This window comes from Hemitrygon akajei, chromosome 4 (assembly GCF_048418815.1).
Source record: "Hemitrygon akajei chromosome 4, sHemAka1.3, whole genome shotgun sequence".
Lineage (NCBI taxonomy): Eukaryota > Metazoa > Chordata > Chondrichthyes > Myliobatiformes > Dasyatidae > Hemitrygon > Hemitrygon akajei.
The window spans coordinates 164,495,712-164,517,200 of NC_133127.1; the positions used below are offsets into that span (position 1 = coordinate 164,495,712).

Genomic DNA, 21,489 nt, shown 5'->3' on the forward strand with positions numbered 1-21,489 from the left:
ATTAATTCCTTGGTGTATGGGAGAATGAAGGGAGATTTGATAGATGAGAAAATTGAGAGCTTTTGATAGGATAAATACAAGCTGGCTTTTTCCACTGAGGTGGGTGAGATGAGAAGTAGAGGTCACAGGCTAAGGGTGAAAGGTGAACTATTGAAGGGGAACTTTACTCAGAGGCTGGTAAGAGTGTGAAATGAGCTGCCAGTGGTAGTGGATGAGCATTTGATTTCAACATTTAAGAGAGTCTGGATAAATACATGGATAGGACAGATATGGAGGGCTATGGTGCAGATGCAGTTCAGTGGGAGGATCACAGCTTAGCCCAAACGAAATGAGCCAAAGTGCCTGTTTCTATGCTGCACTGCTCTACGGTTCTACAACACTTGCCACAGGGAGTGTAGTTTGACAAAGCCACCGCAAACAAATAGCCATGGTGAAATCCTGTCACAGACAGTTGCACAGGGAACAAAACAGAAAAAGTTAGATCATAAGAGTCTATTCAATACATTTGTGTCTATCAGTTCTGTTCAAAGCAATATATCTAGTCCTACCTATACCCCTGCATTCTTCTTTCTCTTTTGTGCTTTTCCTTTTGCAATTGTATCAAAACACATTCTATTTTAAGGAAAGTGGAAAACCATTGTTATCACTATTCTATTACAGATCACTAATTTCCCTGTAAATTTTATTCCTTTATGTAGTCCTACAAAATACTCCTGATTGCATAATGGCCTGTCTATACTTAACTCTAAGCAGGTAATCTTTTTGATCTGTATTATTGAATTTGCTTCCATTACTAATGGTAGCTGTGCATTCCAGATTCTAACCATAAACAGCATAAAAGTTGTCCATCATCTTCTATAATCCCTAATTCCTTACAGCAAGTGATATTTCATCAGTGAAAGGTTTCTCTCCTTTTTTCAAAAATTTAAATATACCTTTCAAGAATCTCTGTTTCAACAACACCTCTCATTCTCAGTTTTAGTATCCATCACAAACTTTATATGGACAGGTCTCTGTTATGGCCATATTTTAATTTCAGGTGACTAATTGGATCTCTTAAAAACTTGTTTAATATACTGCATTCCAGAACAACACACACAAAATGCTGGAGAAACTTAGCAGGTCAGGAAGCATCTATGGAAATGAATAAACAGTCAACGTTTCATTCATCAGGGCTGGTCTTCCCCCTCCCTTTCCAGTCCTGATAAAGGGTCTTGGGCCAAAATGTCCACTGTTTATTCATTTCCATAGATGCTGCCTTATCTTCTGAGTTCTTCCAGCAGTTTTTGAGTGTTGCTCTGCATTTCCAGCATCTGCAGAATCTCGTATTTAATATATTCTATTTACTTATTTACATGGACTACCTTGTGCAGTATATCTAAAACCATAGCAATGAAAATCTCAGTTTTTTTATTCCTTCAATATAGAATGCCACTTGGAAGATTCCTGCCTTTCAGGAATGTTGGCCTTTATTACAAAGGGAATTGAGTACAAGAGCAAGGAAATCCTCTTGCATTTGTACAGAGCCCTGGTGAGTCCACACCTGGAGTATTGTGTACAGTTTTGATCTCCAGGGTTAAGGAAGGACATCCTGGCTGTAGAGGAAGTGCAGCGTAGATTCACGAGGTTAATTCCTGGGATGTCTGGACTGTCTTACGCAGAGAGGTTAGAGAGACTGGGCTTGTACACACTGGAATTAAGGAGATTGAGAGGGGATCTGATTGAAACATATAAGATTATTAAGGGATTGGACAAGATAGAGCAGGAAATATGTTCCAGATGCTGGGAGAGTCCAGTACCAGAGGGCATGGTTTGAGAATAAGAGGTAGGTCATTTAGGACAGAGTTAAAGAAAAACTTCTTCTCCCAGAGAGTTGTGGGGGTCTGGAATGCACTGCCTTGGAAGGTAGTGGAGGCCAATTCTCTGGATACTTTCAAGAAGGAGCTAGATAGGTATCTTATGGATAGGGGAATCAAGGGATATGGGGACAAGGCAGGAACCGGGTATTGATAGTAGATGATCAGCCATGATCTCAAAATGGCGGTGCAGGCTCGAAGGGCTGAATGGTCTACTTCTGCACCTATTGTCTATTGTCTATATAAATTCTCTCTGGCTGCAGGGTAGTTGCCCTGGAAAATAAGATCCAGGAAATTCTCAGCCTCAGCACCCCCACTTCCCCAGTTCACTACAGTGAACTTCTTCACAAAATCTCCACCATGTTTTATTAAAGGCATGGATATTTTAAAATGGGGTTGTCTGCCAACTAAAAATTAGCAGATTTTAAAACTGTTCCAAATCCACTGCAACATTGATATCACGCTAATCAAAAAGATGTACATCTTTACAACTGTAAAAAGACTGAAGTGCTGTAGAGGTAACAGAACACCATTCTTAAAAAAAAAGTTTGAACCAGACACATTAAAAGTAACAAATTACTTTATTTCAATATTTTCATTCTAATGTACTTAAATAATATAACTATTAAATTATAATATCTGAACATGTCAAATCACTCAATGAAACTGAAGGCTGTTAGTATAGACAATAATGAGACAATGTCTTAAAAAATCCAAGTGGCTCACTGAAGTTATTTATGGAAAAGAAATCTATTGTATTTGTGAATCCTTGTATTACTGAACCCTCCCTGCACCCACCCACCAATATATTCAACTGTATAAAACCACTACAAAATACTACTTATCAACTTAGAGCAATTGGAAATGGGTGATAAATGCCAGCATTGCCAGCAATGCCAAAATCCTGAGAATTAATTAAAATAATTGTAGATGCAATATACATCTACAACTAGGCATACAAAAATTGTTGCACGGGTTCTGTGATTTAAATTATTATCTAACCCTAATTTAAAAAAACAAAACAATTGACTTTTACCATCACAAATTCTGAACAGAGCATCCAGCTTAGAACTATTGGTACAAATTTGCTGCAGGAAAATTTAAAACAGAAGTCCACAGTAAAGCTTCTGGTTCAAGCATCTCAAAAGAACAAGCAAATTGCATTTGACAAAATGCAATAAAACAAAGGAATAAAATATGTTGGTCACAATTATCATTTTTAGTTTGTGATTAAAAACCTTTAGTGTTTTACCACTTTTAACATTTTTTTAAAAAAGTTAGTTTAAAAGCAGTTTTGCTCCAATCTGACTAAAATGTGACTTATCAAACTTGGAAAATAGTCCTGCAACTGTCCAACAAGTAGTACTGCTTCATGTGCTAAGCTTGTCAGATGTTCCCCCATCATTGTTCATTCCTCTTCTGAAACTCTGCATCAGTTAATTTCCCCTTTCTGCATGTAGCACTTTGTCAATTGTGATATTCCTCTCATATCGTTCTTTCATCCGTTCAATTGCTTCTCTTGAAACACCGTGAGTATTTATTCTGTACACATTCAAAAATATATAAAATTAAACTATCTACTATAAACTTACAGAATACTATACAAGTTATCATTCATAATATTCAGAGGATAACGACAAAACATGTCAAATTTCCTCAATGCAAACAGTTTCCTTTGTGTTAAAATTCCCATCAATGATAAGTATGTAATTTAGTCTCTGTACTTAATACTAACTACATCAGGGGATTATCACATCACTTTTCAGGTAAAATGTTAAATGTGCACACAATTTCAGTAGTCATGATATCGGACCAGTATCTTGGAGTTTACCAGTACAAATATCACCATTGAAAGCAGTGAAACTGAATAAATTTCATGAGCACTCAATGCCATATCTTCATGGGAAGAGAGCCTGGCATCCCCACCTGGATAATTCCACTACCAAACATAGGGGTTGTTACTCAAAACAACAGGGAATGGCCACGAAGTATTGTCAGATAGACATAAAAGATCCAATGGAAGGTGATTAAAGGTCTCAGTATCCACATTAATTTCACTGCCATTCCATCCAGTTTAATGTCGTCAGCATTCTCAGAAATAATACAGTCAGTCCACTCATACAAATCGTCCACAAACACTGATCCCTCATGGACCTGACTGTTCACTACATGCTACGCAATAAGAAGACCCATTTATTTCTTCCCTGCTTTTTTTTTCTGTCAGCTAATTTACAATTCATGCCAGTAATCATAATCCTATGCACTTTATTTTGCACACCATTCTCTTGTACAATTTTTTCATAGATCTTCTGAAGATCCAAATACACATCCACTGGTTATACCAGACAGCAGTGTAGTGGCATTGGCAACGGACTTCAAGGCAAGTGGTCCCAGGTTAATATCAGGCCAGCTCCTTTCTATCCAAGCAACACACACAGAATGCTGGTGGAACACAGCAGGCCAGGCAGCATCTATAGGGAGAAGCGCTGTTGACATTTCGTGTTTCCTTTCTATCCATGCTGGATTGAGTGTGAGCTAGCAATTCAACCTTGTGAAAAAGACAAATGCTAAAGAAATGGCTAGGTTGCCACAAGACACAGAGAGGAACAACAACTACTGGTTCTGCCTTAGCTATTCTAACAGCTACAACTTCAAAAGTTCCAGCAGGTTTATCAAACACAATTTCCCTTTAATAAAACCATACCATCAATATTTTCCAAATGTCCTGTTATCATTTCCTTTACAGTAGAGTTTAACAATTAACATAATAGTGATGTTAGGCCAATGAATTTATGGTTAGCTGTTTTCTCCATTTTGCTTTTAAATAGTGGGTTTACATTTGCCATGCTCAAACTGGCAGGGACCATTCCATCGATGACAATCAATGCATCTATTCCCCTTGCTTCTGATACAGCACATTAACAGAAGCTTCTGGCCCAATGAGCCTACAATGTCCCACTACACTCATGTGACTGATTAACCTACCAGTCCGTATGACCTCGGAATATGGAAGAATACTGAAACATGAGAAAGACACTCACATCCTTACAGACAGTAACAAGAACTGAGCCTAAATCACTGGCTGTAACAGTGTTACGCTGACCGCTATGCGACTGTGCTGCCCCAACTCTATTTACTCTCCAGCTCCATTTGTCCTTTCTTAATTAATGTCTTAGTTTCTTTTTGCTGAATTCTAAACTGCTTCCAATGTTAATGCATGGTATTTTCCTGACAATTTAACGTGGCTTCCATTTGGATCTACTGTAATACTATCAACATTTTTTTAGCCATGATTTTGTCGCTTTTTCATTGGTGTTGTCACAGAATGGAATTTTTAACACAATTTCTGCAACTGTTTCTCAAAGATTAACCAATAACCATCCACCACTATGCCCTTCAAAGAAGTTAGCCTGACATTAATAGTAGAGAAGATAGTGGATTGTATTATTAAGAAAGTGGTAACAAGACAGTTTGAAAATAATAGGATCCAGAGAGTCAACATGGACTTATAAAATGGAAGTCACTTTTGACAACACTGTTAGAGGTCTATTTGGTGTTGCGGCAGAGAGGAGTGAGGGTGAACCACTCAATGTGTACATGAATGTTTCAAGTGTTCCAAAAGATGCCACTTAAGAAATTGAACAAAATTAAAAACGTAGTCATAAAGTTCTACAGCACATAAACAGGCCCTTAGGCCTATACAGTCCATACCAGATGTTTATTCTGCTTAGTCCCATCACCCACACCTAGACCACAGCCCTCCAAAGTCCCTTCATAATCCAAACTTCTCTTAAATGTTGCAACTGAGCCCACATTTACCACTTCCACACACTCACCACCCTCTGAGTGAAGAAGTTGCCCCTCAGATTCCCCTCAACTATTTCACCTTTCACCCTTAACCAATGACATCTAGTTCTAGTCTCACCCTATCTTCATGGGAAAAGCCTGCTTGTATGTACTCTATCTTTACACCTAACTATTTTGTATATCTCCATCAAATCTTCTCTCATTCTCCTACACTCTAAGGAATAAAGTCCTAAACTATTCAACCTATCCCTCTAACTCAGATCCTCAAATCCCGGCAATATCCTTTTAAACTTTCTTGTACTTTTTTAATTTTGATATTTTTCCTGTGCCAATCAACTGGTGGGAGTGTTCAAGAAAATCTTCAGTCTCTCAGTACTGAGGTTGGAGGTTCACACCTGCTTTAAAAGGAAGACAATCATACCAATGCCCAAGAAGAGCAGGGTGAGCTGCCTCAACAACGAATGCCCACTGGCACTCACATCTACTGTGATGATGTGCTTTAACAGGTTGGTCATAGCTAATCAACTCCTGCCTAAGAAAGGATCTGGATCCACTGTAATTTGCCTATCTCCACAGTAGCTCTACAGTGGATGCAATCTCACTGGTTCTCCACTCAGCCCTGGAAGGCACGATGGCAGCTATATTTCATTAGGAGTTTGAGGAGACTTACGAGTATGATAACAAAGACTTCCAAATTTCTACAGATGTACTGTGGAGAGCATTCTAATTGTCTGATATGGAGCGGCCACTGCAGGGAATCGGAAGAATCTGCAGAAAGTTGCAAACAACCAACTTAGCTGGTCCATCATGTGCACTAGGTTCCCCAGCATCCAGGACACCTTCAAAAGTTGGCATCCAACATTAAGGACCTCCATCACACAGGACACACCCTTTTCTCATTGCTACTATCAAGGAGGAGGTACATGAGCTTGAAGACACACACTTAACATTTCAAGAATAGCTTTTTTCTCCTCTGCCATCATTTTTGAATGGACAATAAGCCCATGTATAATCCTCAGTATTTTCCCTTGCTTTTTGCAACTACCTACTTATCTTATTTTTATATATATTCCTTACTGTATTTTATTGTTTTTATTACTATGCATTGTAATGTACTGCTGCCACAAAACAAATTTCATGACAACATATTCTGATTCTGAGGTAGTTGACCAGAACTGCACACAATACTCCAAATATGGCCTTACCAATGCTTTAAACAATTTCAACATCTCAACTCCTGCACTCAAACCTGTGATTTATGAAGGTCAACATGCCATAAGCTCTTTTTATGATCCCATCTACCTGTGATGCCACATTCAAGAAAATATGGATCTGTATTCCCAGATGCCTTTGTTCTACCACATTCCACAATGCCCTCCCATTCACTGTGCAAGTCCTAGCCCGGTTTGTCCTCCCAAAGTGCAACACCTCACACTTGTCTGCATTAAGTTCCATCTGCCATTTTTGGTCCATTTTTCCCCAGTGGGTCCAGATCCTGCTACAGCCTTTGATAGCCTCTTCACTGCCCAAAATGCCCCCAACCTTGGTGTCACCTATAAATTTGCTGGTCCAGTTTACCACAAGATCATCTATATCATTAATATTGTTGACAAACAACAATGGACCCAGCACCAATCCCTGTTTGTCAGAGAGACAACCATTTACTACCACTCTCTGGTTACCTTGCAAAGCCAATGTTGAATGCAGTTTACTACTTCATCCTGAATGCCAAGCGACTGAACCTTCAGGACCATCCTCCTATACTGGACTTTGTCAGAGGTCTTGCTAAAGTTCATGTGGACAACGTCCACTGCTTTCCCTGGTAACCTCCTTGAAAAACTCAGCAAGATTGGTTAGACACAACCAATCAAACAAAGCTAAGTTGAGTATTCCTGATCAGGCCCTGTCTGTCCAAATACTTAAAAATATTCTGTCCTTTGGTATACCTTTCAGTAATTTACCCACCACTGAGGTCAGGCTCTCATGCCTATGATTTCTCGTCTTATTCTTGGAGCCGTTCCTGAATAATGGAACAGTGTTAGCTATCCTCCAGTTCTCTGACACCTCACCCGTGGCTAAGGATGTTTTAAAAACCTCTATCAGGGCCCCTGCAATTTCTACGTTAGCCTCCTACAAAGTCCAAAGGAACACCCTGTCAGGCCATGCAGTCTTATCAAACCTAATTTGCCTCAAGACAGCAAGCACCCCAGCCTCTGTAATCCAAATAAGGTCCATGACCTCAATACAATTTTGCCTCAGTTCTATTCACTTAACAGATTTAAGATCTCATCCAACTCTTTTGGCTCCATGCATAGATGACCACACTGATCTTCGAGGGGACTAATTTTGTCACTTGCTAACTTTTCACTCTTATTATATAGGTTTCATAAACCTGCATTGGGGCTTAAATTACCAAGATGTGGAAGGCTGCGGACCAAGTATTGGAAAATGGAATTTGAATACACTCAGTGGCCACTTTATTGCATACCTCCTATACTTAATGAAGAGCCCAATGAGTATATGTTTGTGCACTTCTGCTGCTGTAGTCCATCCACCTCAAGGTTCGTGCATTCAGAGATGCTCTTCTGCACAGCACTGCTGTTACGCACGGTTATTTGAGTTCCTGTCTCCTTCCCGTCTGTTTAAACCAGTCTGGCCATTCTCCTCTGACCACTCTCATTAATGAGGCGTTTACACCCACAGAATTGCTGCTCACTGTTTTTTGTTTGTCACACCATTCCCTGTAAACTCTAGATACTCGTGCATGAAAAACCCAGGTGGCACCCCTTTCGGCACCAACAATCATCCCACAAAGTCACTTGGATCACATTTCTTCCCCATTCTGATGTTCGGTCTGAATAACAACTGAACCTCTTGACCACGTTTTCATGTTTTTATGCATTGAGTTGTTGCCGTATTATTGGCTGATTAGATATTTGCATTAATGAGCAAGTGTGCTTCATCAAGTGGCCGCTGAGTATAGCTGAGTACTTGAAGGTGGCATGGACATAATAGGCCAAAAAGCCCATTTTTATGCTGAATGACTCTTTGACTAATTAGAAGACTGACCAAGCTTGGCTTGCTTTCCTCAAAAGTGGAAGCCAAGGAAAGTTTTAACAATGGCATACATAACGATAATAGATCTAAGTGGGATGATTAGGAAAATCTGTTACTCTTTTCAGAAAGATTAATGACCAGACAGCACAATTTTGCATTAATAGGTAAAGAAATTGAGAAGAGAAGAAGGAAAACAAGTCATTGACTGAGTAATTGGAGTTTGGAATTCTTCCCATAAAAGCATAGTTGAGGGAAAATAAACTTAAAGTAGTAATACTTTAATAAGCCTTTGATATGTTGTAACTCACATGGCTACAGACAAAAGGTAATGTTGGATTAATTCCATCTGCTATTTTAAAACTCTGCTTTTCAGTCACAATAGCCCTTTTTCACTGAATGGATACAATGAGCCAAATAGAATAAATTTCTATGATTCTGTGTCATGATGCCATAAAAACTAAATTTAGAAAGCAGTTGAGATAGAAGAAAAAGTGCTAAAAATACTAATCTCATCTGTCAAAACAGATTATGGAAATATATGGAAATAATATAATGGAAATACTTATAATCATAAAAGGAAAACAACAGCTAAAGTAGATTGCTTCAGGAATTTATAATAAGGATACACTGATTCAAGACTAAGTGCAGTATTTTATTTATTTATTAAGGTACAGCGTGGAATAGGCTCTGCCAGCCCTTCGAGCCATGCTGCTCAACATCCCCGATTTAACCCTAGCTTAATCAAGGACAATTTACAATGACCAGTTAACCTACTAACTAGTGCATCTTTGGACAGTGATAAGTAACCAGAGACCCAGACAATACCCACACATTCCATAGAGAGGACGTACAGACTCCTTACAGATGGTATCAGAAATTTACTCCGAACTCTGACACCCCGAGCTGTAATAGTGTCACGCTAACCACTACGAGATTGTGGTGCCCCAAATAAGCACATAAACAAACAAAAGTCTTTATACCTATAACTACAGGTTAGTGGAATTCACTTCCAGAGTTATTGACCAAAACAGAAATTATGACTGAATAAATATGATTAAGAATCATTTATAGTCATAGAACAATACAGCACAGAAACAGACTCTTTGCCCCATCTAGTGCGTGCCAAACCATTAATCTGCCTAGTCCTATTGGTCTGCATCCAGACTACAGCCCTCCATACTCCTCTCATCCATGTACATTTTCTAATTTATCTTAAACGTTGATATCAACCCAGTATCCACCACTTGTGCTGACAGCTTGTTTCATATTCTCACCACCTGAGTCAAGATGTTCCCCTTAAACCATATATGTCAAACTCAAGGCCCGCGGTGGAATTATCTTTGGCCCGCGAGATAATATCTAATTACTATTAAAGCTGGCCCCAGTAATTGAAGCGCCTATGGCGTATGATATGGCTAATGCTGAGTTTATTCAGGTACCAGGTTTTCAGGGTTTTTAGTGTTTATTCGGCAGTCTTCTTCATAAGAAACAGAATTTGTAAAGTGAAACACTTTGTAGTTATAGCAGAGACTGAGACACATGAGAGCAGGCTGAAAAAACGGAGGCAACGAAAGCTGCGTTCGCACGCGTCCGACTGATCCGGCCCGCATGAAGCTGCATTTTGCTCAATCCGGCCCTTGACCTAAAATGAGTTTGACACCCCTGCCTTAAACATTTCATCTTTCACCCTTAACCCACTTCTGAACACATGATGTGAACTTCTATATATTACACACAAGTTCTATAGAAGCTGACATTAACTTTGATAACCTTAAGCTCTTCTTCCGTACATTACAAAAATCTGCAGTAGACAAAAGTATAAACATAATTGCTATTCTTACACATGAAGTGATCAAAAGATTTAAACCTGGTTAGTTTTCTAATGTCAAATTTCCATGGCGTGTCTGGTTCTCTGAATTCCACTTCATAACCATTCTCTTTTGCCTGTTGATGACAAAACATTAATTCTGGATTTAAAAACTAGAGACCCAACCCAGTACTGAATTTTAACAACATTTCCACCTAAAATTTACAAGTTCCTGAATCCTTGTATAATAAGTAAAAGTTATGCAAGAACTTAATTCTTTGTTGAAAGATATTTCTAGCACTATAATGAAAAACTCCTTCCAGGAACTAATTAGTAAAGCAAAAAAAAATTGTGATTGGCTGAAATTACTGCGGTCGTGATTTCTCAATTACAGAAGAGATGAGTTTAGAAATAAATAATTACCGGAACATATGTAATCTATTTTGTTATATCCCTTGGCAATTAAATACTTAACTTTTCTTGAATTTTATTATGTTAAAACAATTAAAACTTTTAAAATAACACACAAAGCACTGAAGAAACATAGCAGGTCAGGCAGCACCTATGGAAAAAAGTAAACAGTCAATGTTTCAGGCTGAAACCCTTCATCAGGATGGTGAGAAAGTTGGGGGGGGGGGGGGAGGAGAAGCCAGAATAAAGTGGTGGGGGAGAGGGGAAGGAGTACAAGCAAGAAGGTGACTGGTGAAGCCACACAAGGGGGAAGGTAGGTGGGTGAAGTGAAAAGCTGGGAGGTGGTAGGTGGAAAACGTAAGGGTTGAAGAAGGAGGAATCTGATAGGAGAGGAGATGGACCATGGGGAAAAAGAAAGGAGGAGGGTTACCAGAGGAAGGTGATAGGTAGGTAAAGAGAAAATATAGTGGGAGCCAAAATGGAGAATGGAAGAAGAGTGAAGGGGTGTGGGGAAATATTACCAGTGGTTAGGGAAATTGAGTATCATGCCATCAGGTTGGACTCTACCCAACAGGATTATCAACCAACACACACAAAATGCTGAAGGAACTCAGCAGCCCAGACAGCATCAGTGGAAAAAGAGGGCAGTTGAAGTTTCAGGCCAAGACCCTTAAGCAGGACTGGAGAAAAGAAGATGAGGAGTTAAGAGTTAAAGGTGGGGGGGAGGGGAGGGAGAAACACAAGGTGATCAGTAAAACCAGGAAGGGGGGGGGGGGAGGAGTGAAGTAAAGAGTTGGGAAGTCGATAAGTGAAAAAGATACAGGGCTAGAGAAGGGGGAAATCTGATAGGAGAGGATAGAAGGTCATGAAAGAAAGTTGGAGGAGCATGAGAGGAAGGTGATAGACAGACAAGGAGATAAGCAAAGAGAGGGAAAAGGGGATGAAGGGAGAGGGGGTCCATTACCCTAAGTTCGAGAAATCACTGTTCATGCCATCAGGTTGGAGGCTACCCGGATGGAATATAAGGTGTTGCTCCTCCAACTTGAGAGTGGCCTCATCACAATAGTAGAGGAGGCTGTGGATAGACATGTTGAAATAGGAATGGGAAGTGGATTAAAATGTGCGGCCACTGGGAGATCCTGCTTTTTCTGCCAGAGCGCAGGAACTCAGCGAAGCAGTCTTCTAATCTACATTGGGTCTCATCGGTATACAAGAGGCCACACTGGGAACACCAGATACAGTAGATGCCCCCAACATACTCACAGGTGAAGTGTTGCCTCACCTGGAAGGACTGTTTGGGGCACATCTGCCCTCACCCCATTCTCCTGCCATCCCACTGCTTCGCTGAGCACCTACACTTGGTCGGCCAGAAAATGTGGGATCTCCCAGTGGCCACCCATTTTAATTCTACTTCCCATTCCTATACCGACACGTCCTTCCACAGCCTCCTCTGCTGTTGTGATGAGGCTACACTCAGGTTGGAGGAGCAACACTCCATATTCCGTCTGGGTAGCCTCCAACCTGATGGCATGAACAGCAATTTCTCAAACTTCCAGTAATGCCCCCCCCCCACTCCTTCACCATTCTCCATCCCATTTTCCCTCTCTCTCATCTCCTTGCGTGCCTATCACCTCCATCTGGTGCTCCTCCTCCTTTCTTCCAAGGCCTTCTGTCCTCTCTTATTAGATTCCCCCTTCTCCAGCCCTGTATCTTCTTTACCTATCAGTTTCCCAAATCTTAACTTCACCCTTCCCAACGCCACCCACCCCCCCCCCCCCAGTTTCAACCATCACCTTGTGTTTCTCCCTCTGCTCCCCCACCTTCTAATTCTGACTCCTCACCTCTTTTTCTCCAGTCCTGATGAAGGGTCTTGGGCCAGAATGTCAACTGTATTTTTTTCCATAGGAGCTGCCTGGCCTGCTGAGTTCCTCCAGCATTTTGTGTGTGTTGTTTAGATTTCCAGCATCTGCAGATTGTCTTTTGTTTCCATACGGATTATGATGTGTTGGCTCCCCCTCACCTCCCTCTGGTGACTCTCTTCATTCCCCTACTCCCATGGGAACTCTGCTCTCCTATTAGATTCCTTCTTCTTCAGCACTTCACCTTTTCCACTTCTCACTTCACCCCTCCCACCCACCTGCCTTCTCCCTCACATAGCTTCACCTGTCACCTTCTAGTTTGTATTCCTTCCCATCCCCTCACCACCTTATTCTAGCTTCTTCCCTCTTCCCTTCCTGTCACGATAAAGGGTCTCACCCGAAGCACTGAACTGTTTATTCCTTTCCATAGATGCTGCTAGACGCAATGCTTTGTGTGTACTACTCTGGATTTCCTGCATTTGCAGAATCTCAAGTGTTTCAAAATTTAAGTTGTTCAAAGCGTTGATGCCTTAACGCATCAAGCTGGCGATACTTGTTATTGTACAGTAAATCTGTATGTGCTTCAAAATGCTGTGAACCTTGATTCCCTTTGCTTAGGGTCTGAAAATTGAAGGTTCTTGTGTCTATAAATGTTGCCAACATTGGAAAGGAATATTTGCAGAAAATACAGTACCACACAGAAGCCAGCCTCATTTTGGTATAACCTGCCTACACTTCTCCCTGCCTCAGTAAAGCATCTATAATAATTAAAAATCCCACCCATTCTCCCCCTCTCATTTTGCAAAAAATGCAAAAGCATTATCTTCAGGTTCAAGGACAATTTCTAACCCACTGTGACAGACTATTGAAGCAGATAAAAAGACTGATAGTTAAATCAGATTAGCCAGCCATTAAAACTATCAATAAATTCTAATATTCAAAAAGCATCCAAACCTATTAAAACTCCAGAATAGTTAAAAATATTGAAATTTACTAAAATAGAATTAAAATTCATTTATTAGTAATTAAAACAATTAAATATTAAACATTAAAATAAACTAAAGCAACCTATAAAAAAGTATATCAACTAAAAAGTGTATTTCCCCTCCCTTACCTGATCTAACCTTTTGACCTGGCTGTTGGGACTAATCTAGGACAAAATTCCTGCGGAACTGCATTCTGAGGGAATCCAAAATCTCAGAAAATATAGCGAACTTTGAAACTTCCACATTCTCAAGCAAATCCCCAACTTGGTTGTGAAGGAAGATGCAAGCTATGTGGATGACTGTTGATACTTCCTTGAAAAATTAAAGCCATCACATTTTTAAAGTGCTAATTAGAAATAAGAATAAGATAGCTCACTGCAGTAAGTAAATGATTAAGAACAACTCTGGCATCTCCTTAACAAAAGTACAATGATAAAGTTAAAAAGTAAACTTCTGTAAAAAAGGGAAAACTGGCTTTAAACTGGTTTAACAAATAGAAATAGAGAAAGACACATTTATAGCACAGAATTCTCCAAATTACAATCTTCAAATTACATGGACAGTACATATTGAAATTAATTGAAATCTAGGTTATACCATAATCACATATGGTTTCATTTCCCATGCTTGAATGTTGGTATTGTCTATTATAATTGGAGATTCCCCTTGTCTCATGGCCGATTTGGCTGAAAACAGATGCATTATACAAATACATTAAGTATTATATTGTAAATTTAATTTTTTCCAAATGCAATAAAAATAGAAATTTTAAAGACAAATTTAATTATTCACCTCTCTCATGGTTCCATTCATGAGCTTCTTCAAGTAAGTACTTCTCAAATAAATAGGACCCATCTTGTCTGACGAAATAATCATCTGTACTCAATATCACTGCACGACCATACTGATATTTTAAATTCCTGGTTGAATAAACAATGACTGAAAAGTGAAGTTAGAATCATCTGCTTTGTAAAACCATTTCCTACATTGCCAGGAAGCATTAGATAGACAGAGCAACTTGAATACTCTGCATTATAAGAAGCAATAGCATACTGGCCGAGTTGTACTTGACCTTGCAGGACTGGTTGGAACCAAACCTGACAATATACAATGCCACACTTACAGCAAGCAGTGCGGCTGAATCCACGAGGAAAGCCATCATCAGTCTCATCTACAAGCATAAGGGGAAAAGGGAATTAATCAGCAATTGGCACGGACAACATCGCACTCACAGTATGTCCGCAAATCAATCAGCTTCTATGATGAGTTTGAACAAGCCTCAGGGACTGGAGTCAATCTGATCAAGAATGAGGGTGTTATTTGCCAACTGGCCAAAATGATCTTTTGTTTCCTCCACCATCTTAAAAATGCAGTGAATCTGGTTTGGAGGAGTCAAGTCACATAGCAGGAACTGGTTGGGAGCAGATAGGCAAAGTCAAACAGAAATTAGAAATGTGCAGATAGCACTCCCACTTGATGGCAGGCAAGAACCTGGTCTACTTCTTGGGATTGTACCTGCCCCTGGTTTTGTTATAGGTGCATATGACCTCATTGATGCTTAATTTTCCATTGACTTGATACTTTCCACATTAACTTTTCTTATTTCTGCAGAAAAAAAAGAGTCTTTGGTTACAAGTCCATCAGGTAGTGGTCAGCACAGAACAACCTGCAAAAAGACAATAGATTCTGTGGAATGGATTCCAAGCAAACTACCAACATCAATTGGTAAAATGCCTCATTGCCAGAACTCACAAACTACCACCAAAACCTCACTTAGACAGCAGTGGCAGAACTCACAAACTACCACCAAAACCTCACTTAGACAGCAGTGAGAACCACTTTCTTTGTCAGGCCATTCCTGCAAAATTGATTCTCACATCCAGTATTTATCTATTTGTATATTTATTTATTTAGAGATACAGTGCAGTACAGGCCCTTCTGACCCAATGAGTCACAAGCCCAGCAACTCACATAGCCTAATCAAAGAACAATTTACCATGACCAACTACAAATGACTACATCCAGATTGTGGGAGAAAACTGGACACCCGAAGGAAAACCATACACTCACAGGGAGAACACAGAAACTCCTTTCAGATGGTGCTGGAATTCAGCTGTGAACTACGGAGTGCCCTGAGCTGTAATAGCATTGCGCTACTCTGACACCCCATTTGTGTATATGCTGCTTTGAGAGAACTGTGTTGCACATCAATTACCCAGCTCCTCATGGACTGTGTGGATCTGAAAAAGAATGCAATAATCCTTCTTGAGATTAACCCTTAAGAGCAGCATAACAGAGTTCTCTGATCTTTGATCTATAGTTTCAGCTCTTGGATTGGTGCTGGAAGATCAACTCAGTAAAAGATGCACTCTGGTTTCCCTGTATAAAGACATGTCCACCAATGAATGCATCCAACTGGAATATTGCAGCTTTTGTACAGGCTCTATGGAAATGGGCCATAGTATAGGGTCCTGCCACCAGCACATACAGAGGGGGTGGGCACTGTATCAGAGCCTCTCAAATACTTCTTGGGTGCATTGTTTAAAGAGGAAACATAAACGTCGTGGCCAGAAAACAAAATGCAGTGTCTTGACTTTATCTTGATCTATGTTGGAACAGAAAGGTGGGAATAGGATAAAGATGAGAAGAAACTCAAGGCCATCTTTGTCAACTGATTGGAGCTGCTCCGCAAAGTATTTCCTCAATCTGCTTTTTGTTCCTCATTATAAGCAATGAATGCAGTCAACTAATGTGGAGGCACAAGTTAAAATTAAGGAACTTAAAGATTAACTATTCCTCTTTCTGACAAATGTTATTCTTTTGGTCTGTAATTCCCAGGACTATTCTTATTGCCTTTCTTGAACAGTGAGTCTTATTTCAGTGGCGGGCAAACTATTAGGGAGAATTCTTGGAAACAGTAAGTACAAGCACTTGGGAGATGCATAGTCTAATTGGAATAGTTATTGTGACTTTGTGATGGACTCCCATTCATGCCTCACAGGCCTGCCTGAATTCTTTGCTGATAGGACAAAGCACAATGATGAAGGTAAAGCAGAGGATGTGGTGTGTAAGGATTTTAGTTTAACAAGGTTCCCTACAGTAGGCTCATTCAGCAAGTCAGGAGGCATGACATCCAGAGAAATGAAACTGTGTAGATTCAGAACTGGCTTACCCATGGAAACAGAGATCGCAGCGTATTCTGCCTGGAGATCAGTGACCAGTGGTGTTCCACAGGATGAGCTCAGGGGGCCCCCTGCTCTTTGTGGTTTTCATAAATTATTTGGACCAGGTAGTGAAAGGGTGGGTTAGGAAGTATGTAGATGACATGAAGGTTGGTGATGTTGTGGAGGGTGTGGAAGGTTGTTATAGTTACAATGGTATGTTGATAGGATACAAAGCTGGTGGTGAAGTGGCAGATGGAGTTCAGTCAGAAAAGTGTAAAGTGATTCACTTAGGAAAGTTGAACATGTAGGCAGAGTACAGGGTTAATGACAGGATTCTTAGAAGTGTGGAGAACAGGGGGATGTGGAGGTCCATGTCCATAGATCCCTCAAAGCTGCCACACGAGGTTATTGGATGGTTAAGAAGGTGTATGATCTGTTGGCCTTCATTAGTCAGGAGAGTGAGTTCAAGAGCTGTGAAGTAATGTTGCAGACTCTGGTTATACTTGCAGTGTTGTGTTCAGTTCTGAATTAGGGACATTTAACAGACTCTTAGATATTGGCACACAGAAGAAAGAAAAATGGAGGGCTGTGCCAGAGGGAAGCATTTGATTGATCTCGGGAGTAAACTAAAACGTCAGCACAACATTGTGGGCTGAAGGGCCTGTACTGTTATATATTCTACAGCTGCTCTCTGACAGGTTGAGAGTTTCCCCACATATACTGTTTTTATTTCTGAAGTGCAATAAGTTTGCTCCTTCATTTGGAAGTGCGTGAGGAGGGGGGAAGATGAATGGGCAGTGTTGCATCTCCTGTCGTTAAAAGGTCCCAAGAAAAGTTATTTATGGGATTAAAGAGTGAACTTAAAATACATCACAATATGCTGAAGAGGGGAGAAGGGGACATTGTGGCTTCTACAGGTACCATATTGAAGATAATGGAACCCACTGGAGTTATACTTGCAGGCTGGTGCAATAAAAGTGGTGGATTCCCTTTACTAGACACGGGCAAGGGCTGGGGGTTAGCGCTAAGACAGGAATCGTTCATGTATATCTCAACCTAGGTCACAAAGCTAGCAGTTTCTTTTCTGGCTATAGGATCTCTACCATTACTAGAGATATAACTAATGCACTTCCCTTCTTTAAAAACGTGCACTAAGAAATGTTCGTTCCCTAACTCTGTAAAAATCGTACGGTGCATTAATTGATCCAGCGATTACCCCCCGGAGTTACTTATGTCTAAATTCTGTTAACTTTTTTCAGATATCATTAATGTTGGTGCTGATTCCCACCACCACTTGCTCACGTTTCGGATTAAATGTCCCTAGTTCCAATAATCGGACTGGTAAGGGGCTTTAAATAAAAACAAACCTGGCCAGAGTGGATTTGCCCGATCCAGGAAGTCCTCTCAGCAAATAAAGTCGCTTGCTCTTGCCCCCGCGCCGTTTAGGCGTTCGCCTGCCGTCGGGATGCTGCAGGCTCAAGTTCTGAAAGGATCGTGCCAAAAACTCCGCCGACATGTCTACAAACACCGCGCCAACCACAGCCAGCAGCCAGTCCTCACCTGCCGTCCACAACAACCTCTGCGCTCGCCTCGGCAGCACGTAACGCGGCTAATGACGGCGGCGTCGCCTCCCCGGCCCTCCCCCGACCACGGCCAAGGCACAGCGCTAGCAGAGGAGGAGGGACTGGGTACTGTAGTTTCCGAACTCGTTAGGTCGTTTGAAGCAAGCACAAATGCTTCCTTAATTCCATTATTTTTGCATTATGATTTGTTTTGCACTGCCTGAAAGGACAATGAAAAACGATTAACATCAAAGAGCGCATTGGGCAAATAAGAGGAATGGAAGTGTGGGCAGTGGGAGTGCCTGAACGGAGAGTATGGTAAAAATGGTGGGAGATGTTGAAGATCAGAAGTGGGACAAGATGGTGAAGAGAAATTGAAAAGTATGTCAGTTACTTGAGTTTTCAGACAGTCCAAAAACATCGACTGTTAATTTCCATAGCTGATGCCTGACGTGCAGAATTCCTCCAGCATTTTGTATGTGTTGCTTTAAATTCCCAGCATCTACATACTTCCTCCTTTCTGTCAATTTCTGCCTTGTTTATGTCAGTTTCTTACCCGTGACATCACGTGACCAAAATAGAGCAGAGATTATTTGCATATCAGAATGCATATGTGAGCTAAATTAGAGCTCAATCTCTAGATATGTGTAACTGCTTTGTTACCTCTCAGTATTTCTCTTCAGCACTCATACCCATGGAGCCTGCTTCACCATTCCATCGTGGCTGATTGATTATTCTTCTCAGCATTCTCTTGCCTTCTCGCAGTAACTAAACATTACTCTACTTCGAACAGTTCATCACGGCGTATTATTTTTAACTGGTACGAACTTCAACAGGGTATCTTCAACCTCTGACTTCTGCAGTCTGAGGTTAGCATTTTGCTTCAAGAGGGCATTGTCATACCAGTGCCTAAGAATACCAGGGTGAGCAGCCTCAGTGACTATTGTCTGAGATCACTCACATTTACTCTGATGAGGTTGCTTATGGCTGGAATTAACCTGAGGGACGGACTAGACATGCTGCAATTTGCCTTTCACCACAAGTCTATACAACAGACACAATCTCATTGGCTCTCCACTCTGCATTTGCAGCACCTAGACAACAGGAAAACTAATATGAGGGACCATCTATTTAAGATAATTGGAGGAAAGTATAGGGGGAAGTCAGAGGTAGGATTTGTTTTTCACAGTGAGTGGTGGTGCATGGAATATGCTGACAACCGTGATGGGAGAGGCAGATACATTAGGGACATTCAGGAGGCTTGGGTAAGCATATGGATGAAAGAAAAATGGGGGTCTATGTAGGAGGGTAGGGTTAGATTGATCATGGAACAGGGCCCATACTGTGCAGTACTATTCTATGTTCTAATCAATTACGGCTCAGCATTTAATACCACCATCTCTTCAATATTAATCAACAGGCTTCAAAAGCTGGGGCTCCGGACCTCAGACTGCAAATGGATCCTCAAATTCATTACTGGGAGACCACTTTCAATGCGGATTGGAAATAATATCTCCTTCTTGCCAACGACCAGCAAAAGTGCACCTCAAGCATGCATGTTTAGCCCGCAGTCCTACTATCTACACCCATAGCTATGTGGCTAAGGACAGCTCAAACATCGTCCCTAAATTCACAGATGACACTAATATTGTTGATAAAATCTCAATGATGAGTATGTGTGCAGGAGTGAGATAGTTCAGCTGGTTGAGTGTCTTGTAACAACAAACTTGCACTCAAGTCAAAGAATTTGATTGTGGACGTCAGGAAGGGGAGGTCTGGAGAACACACACCAGACTTCATTAAGGGTTCAGTGGTGGGAAGGCGAGAGGAAGCAGTTTCAAGTTCTTGGGTATCACCATCTTGGAGTATACATCCTCAATTTATGGAATCATGAAGGTACAGCAGTGGCCCTTCATTGTTAGGAGTTTGAGGATACCAAAGACTTAAAAATTTCTATACATGTACGATGGAGTGCATTCCGAGTTGTTGTATTACAGCCCGGTATGGATCTTCCAATGCTCAAGATTCTAAGAGGCTACAGTGGGTTGTAGACTCAACCAACTCCTTCATAAGCATGACGCTCCCCACCATCGAGGACATCTTGAAGCAGCATTGCCACAGGAACTAAGGATCCTCTTCCAGGACTTGGCAGCTTCTCATTATTATCATTAGGCATCTGAAGATCCAAACTCAGTACTTTAGGAACAGCTTCTCATCCACCAGAATACTGAACACTTCATGAACACTATCTCATTATTCATTCAATTGCACTCACTTATTTTGTAATTTATAGTTATTTTGTGCTAATGTACTGTTTCCACAAAACAACAAAATTTACTACACAAACAAAATGCTGGTGGAACGCAGCAGGCCAAGCATCTATAGGGAGAAGCACTGTCGACGTTTTGGGCCGAGACCCTTCATCAGGACTAACTGAAAGGAAAGATAGTAAGAGATTTGAAAGTAGGAGGGGAAAATGCAAAATGATAGGAGAAGACCGGAGGGAGTGGGGTGAAGCTGAGAGCTGGAAAGGTGATTGGCAAAAAGGATACAGAGCTGGAGAAGGGAAAGGATCATGGGACAGGAGGCCTAGAGAGAAAGAAAGGGGGAGGGAAGCACCAGAGGGAGATGGTGAACAGACAGAGTGATGGGGAGAGAGAGAAAAAAAAGGGAGGAGGAGAAAAACTAAATATATCAGGGAAGGGGTAAGAAGGGGAGGAGGGGCATTAACGGAAGTTAGAAAAGTCAATGTTCATGCTATCAGGTTGGAGGCTACCCAGCCGGTATATAAGGTGTTGTTCCTCCAAACTGAGTGTGGCTTCATCTTGACAGTAGAGGAGGCCATGGATAGACTTATCAGAATGGGAATGGGACGTGGAATTAAAATGTGTGGCCACTGGGAGATCCTATTTTCTCTGGCAGACAGAGCATAGGTGTTCAGCGAAATGGTCTCCCAGTCTGCGTCAGGTCTCACCAATAC

At 40.9% G+C, this 21,489-nt stretch overlaps 1 protein-coding gene across 1 annotated transcript; it reads right to left on the reverse strand.

Annotated features, from left to right (window-relative positions):
- Positions 1–2,418: 2,418 nt before the first annotated feature.
- Positions 2,419–18,572, reverse strand: LOC140726897 (NEDD4-binding protein 2-like 1). The gene is made up of 5 exons (XM_073043869.1): positions 18,315–18,572; positions 14,576–14,703; positions 14,381–14,469; positions 10,588–10,664; positions 2,419–3,398 (listed from the first exon to the last, which is right to left on the reverse strand). Exons 1-5 carry the CDS (start codon positions 18,461–18,463, stop codon positions 3,293–3,295), a joined length of 549 nt encoding a protein of 182 aa, XP_072899970.1. The 5' UTR covers positions 18,464–18,572; the 3' UTR covers positions 2,419–3,292.
- Positions 18,573–21,489: the final 2,917 nt, after the last annotated feature.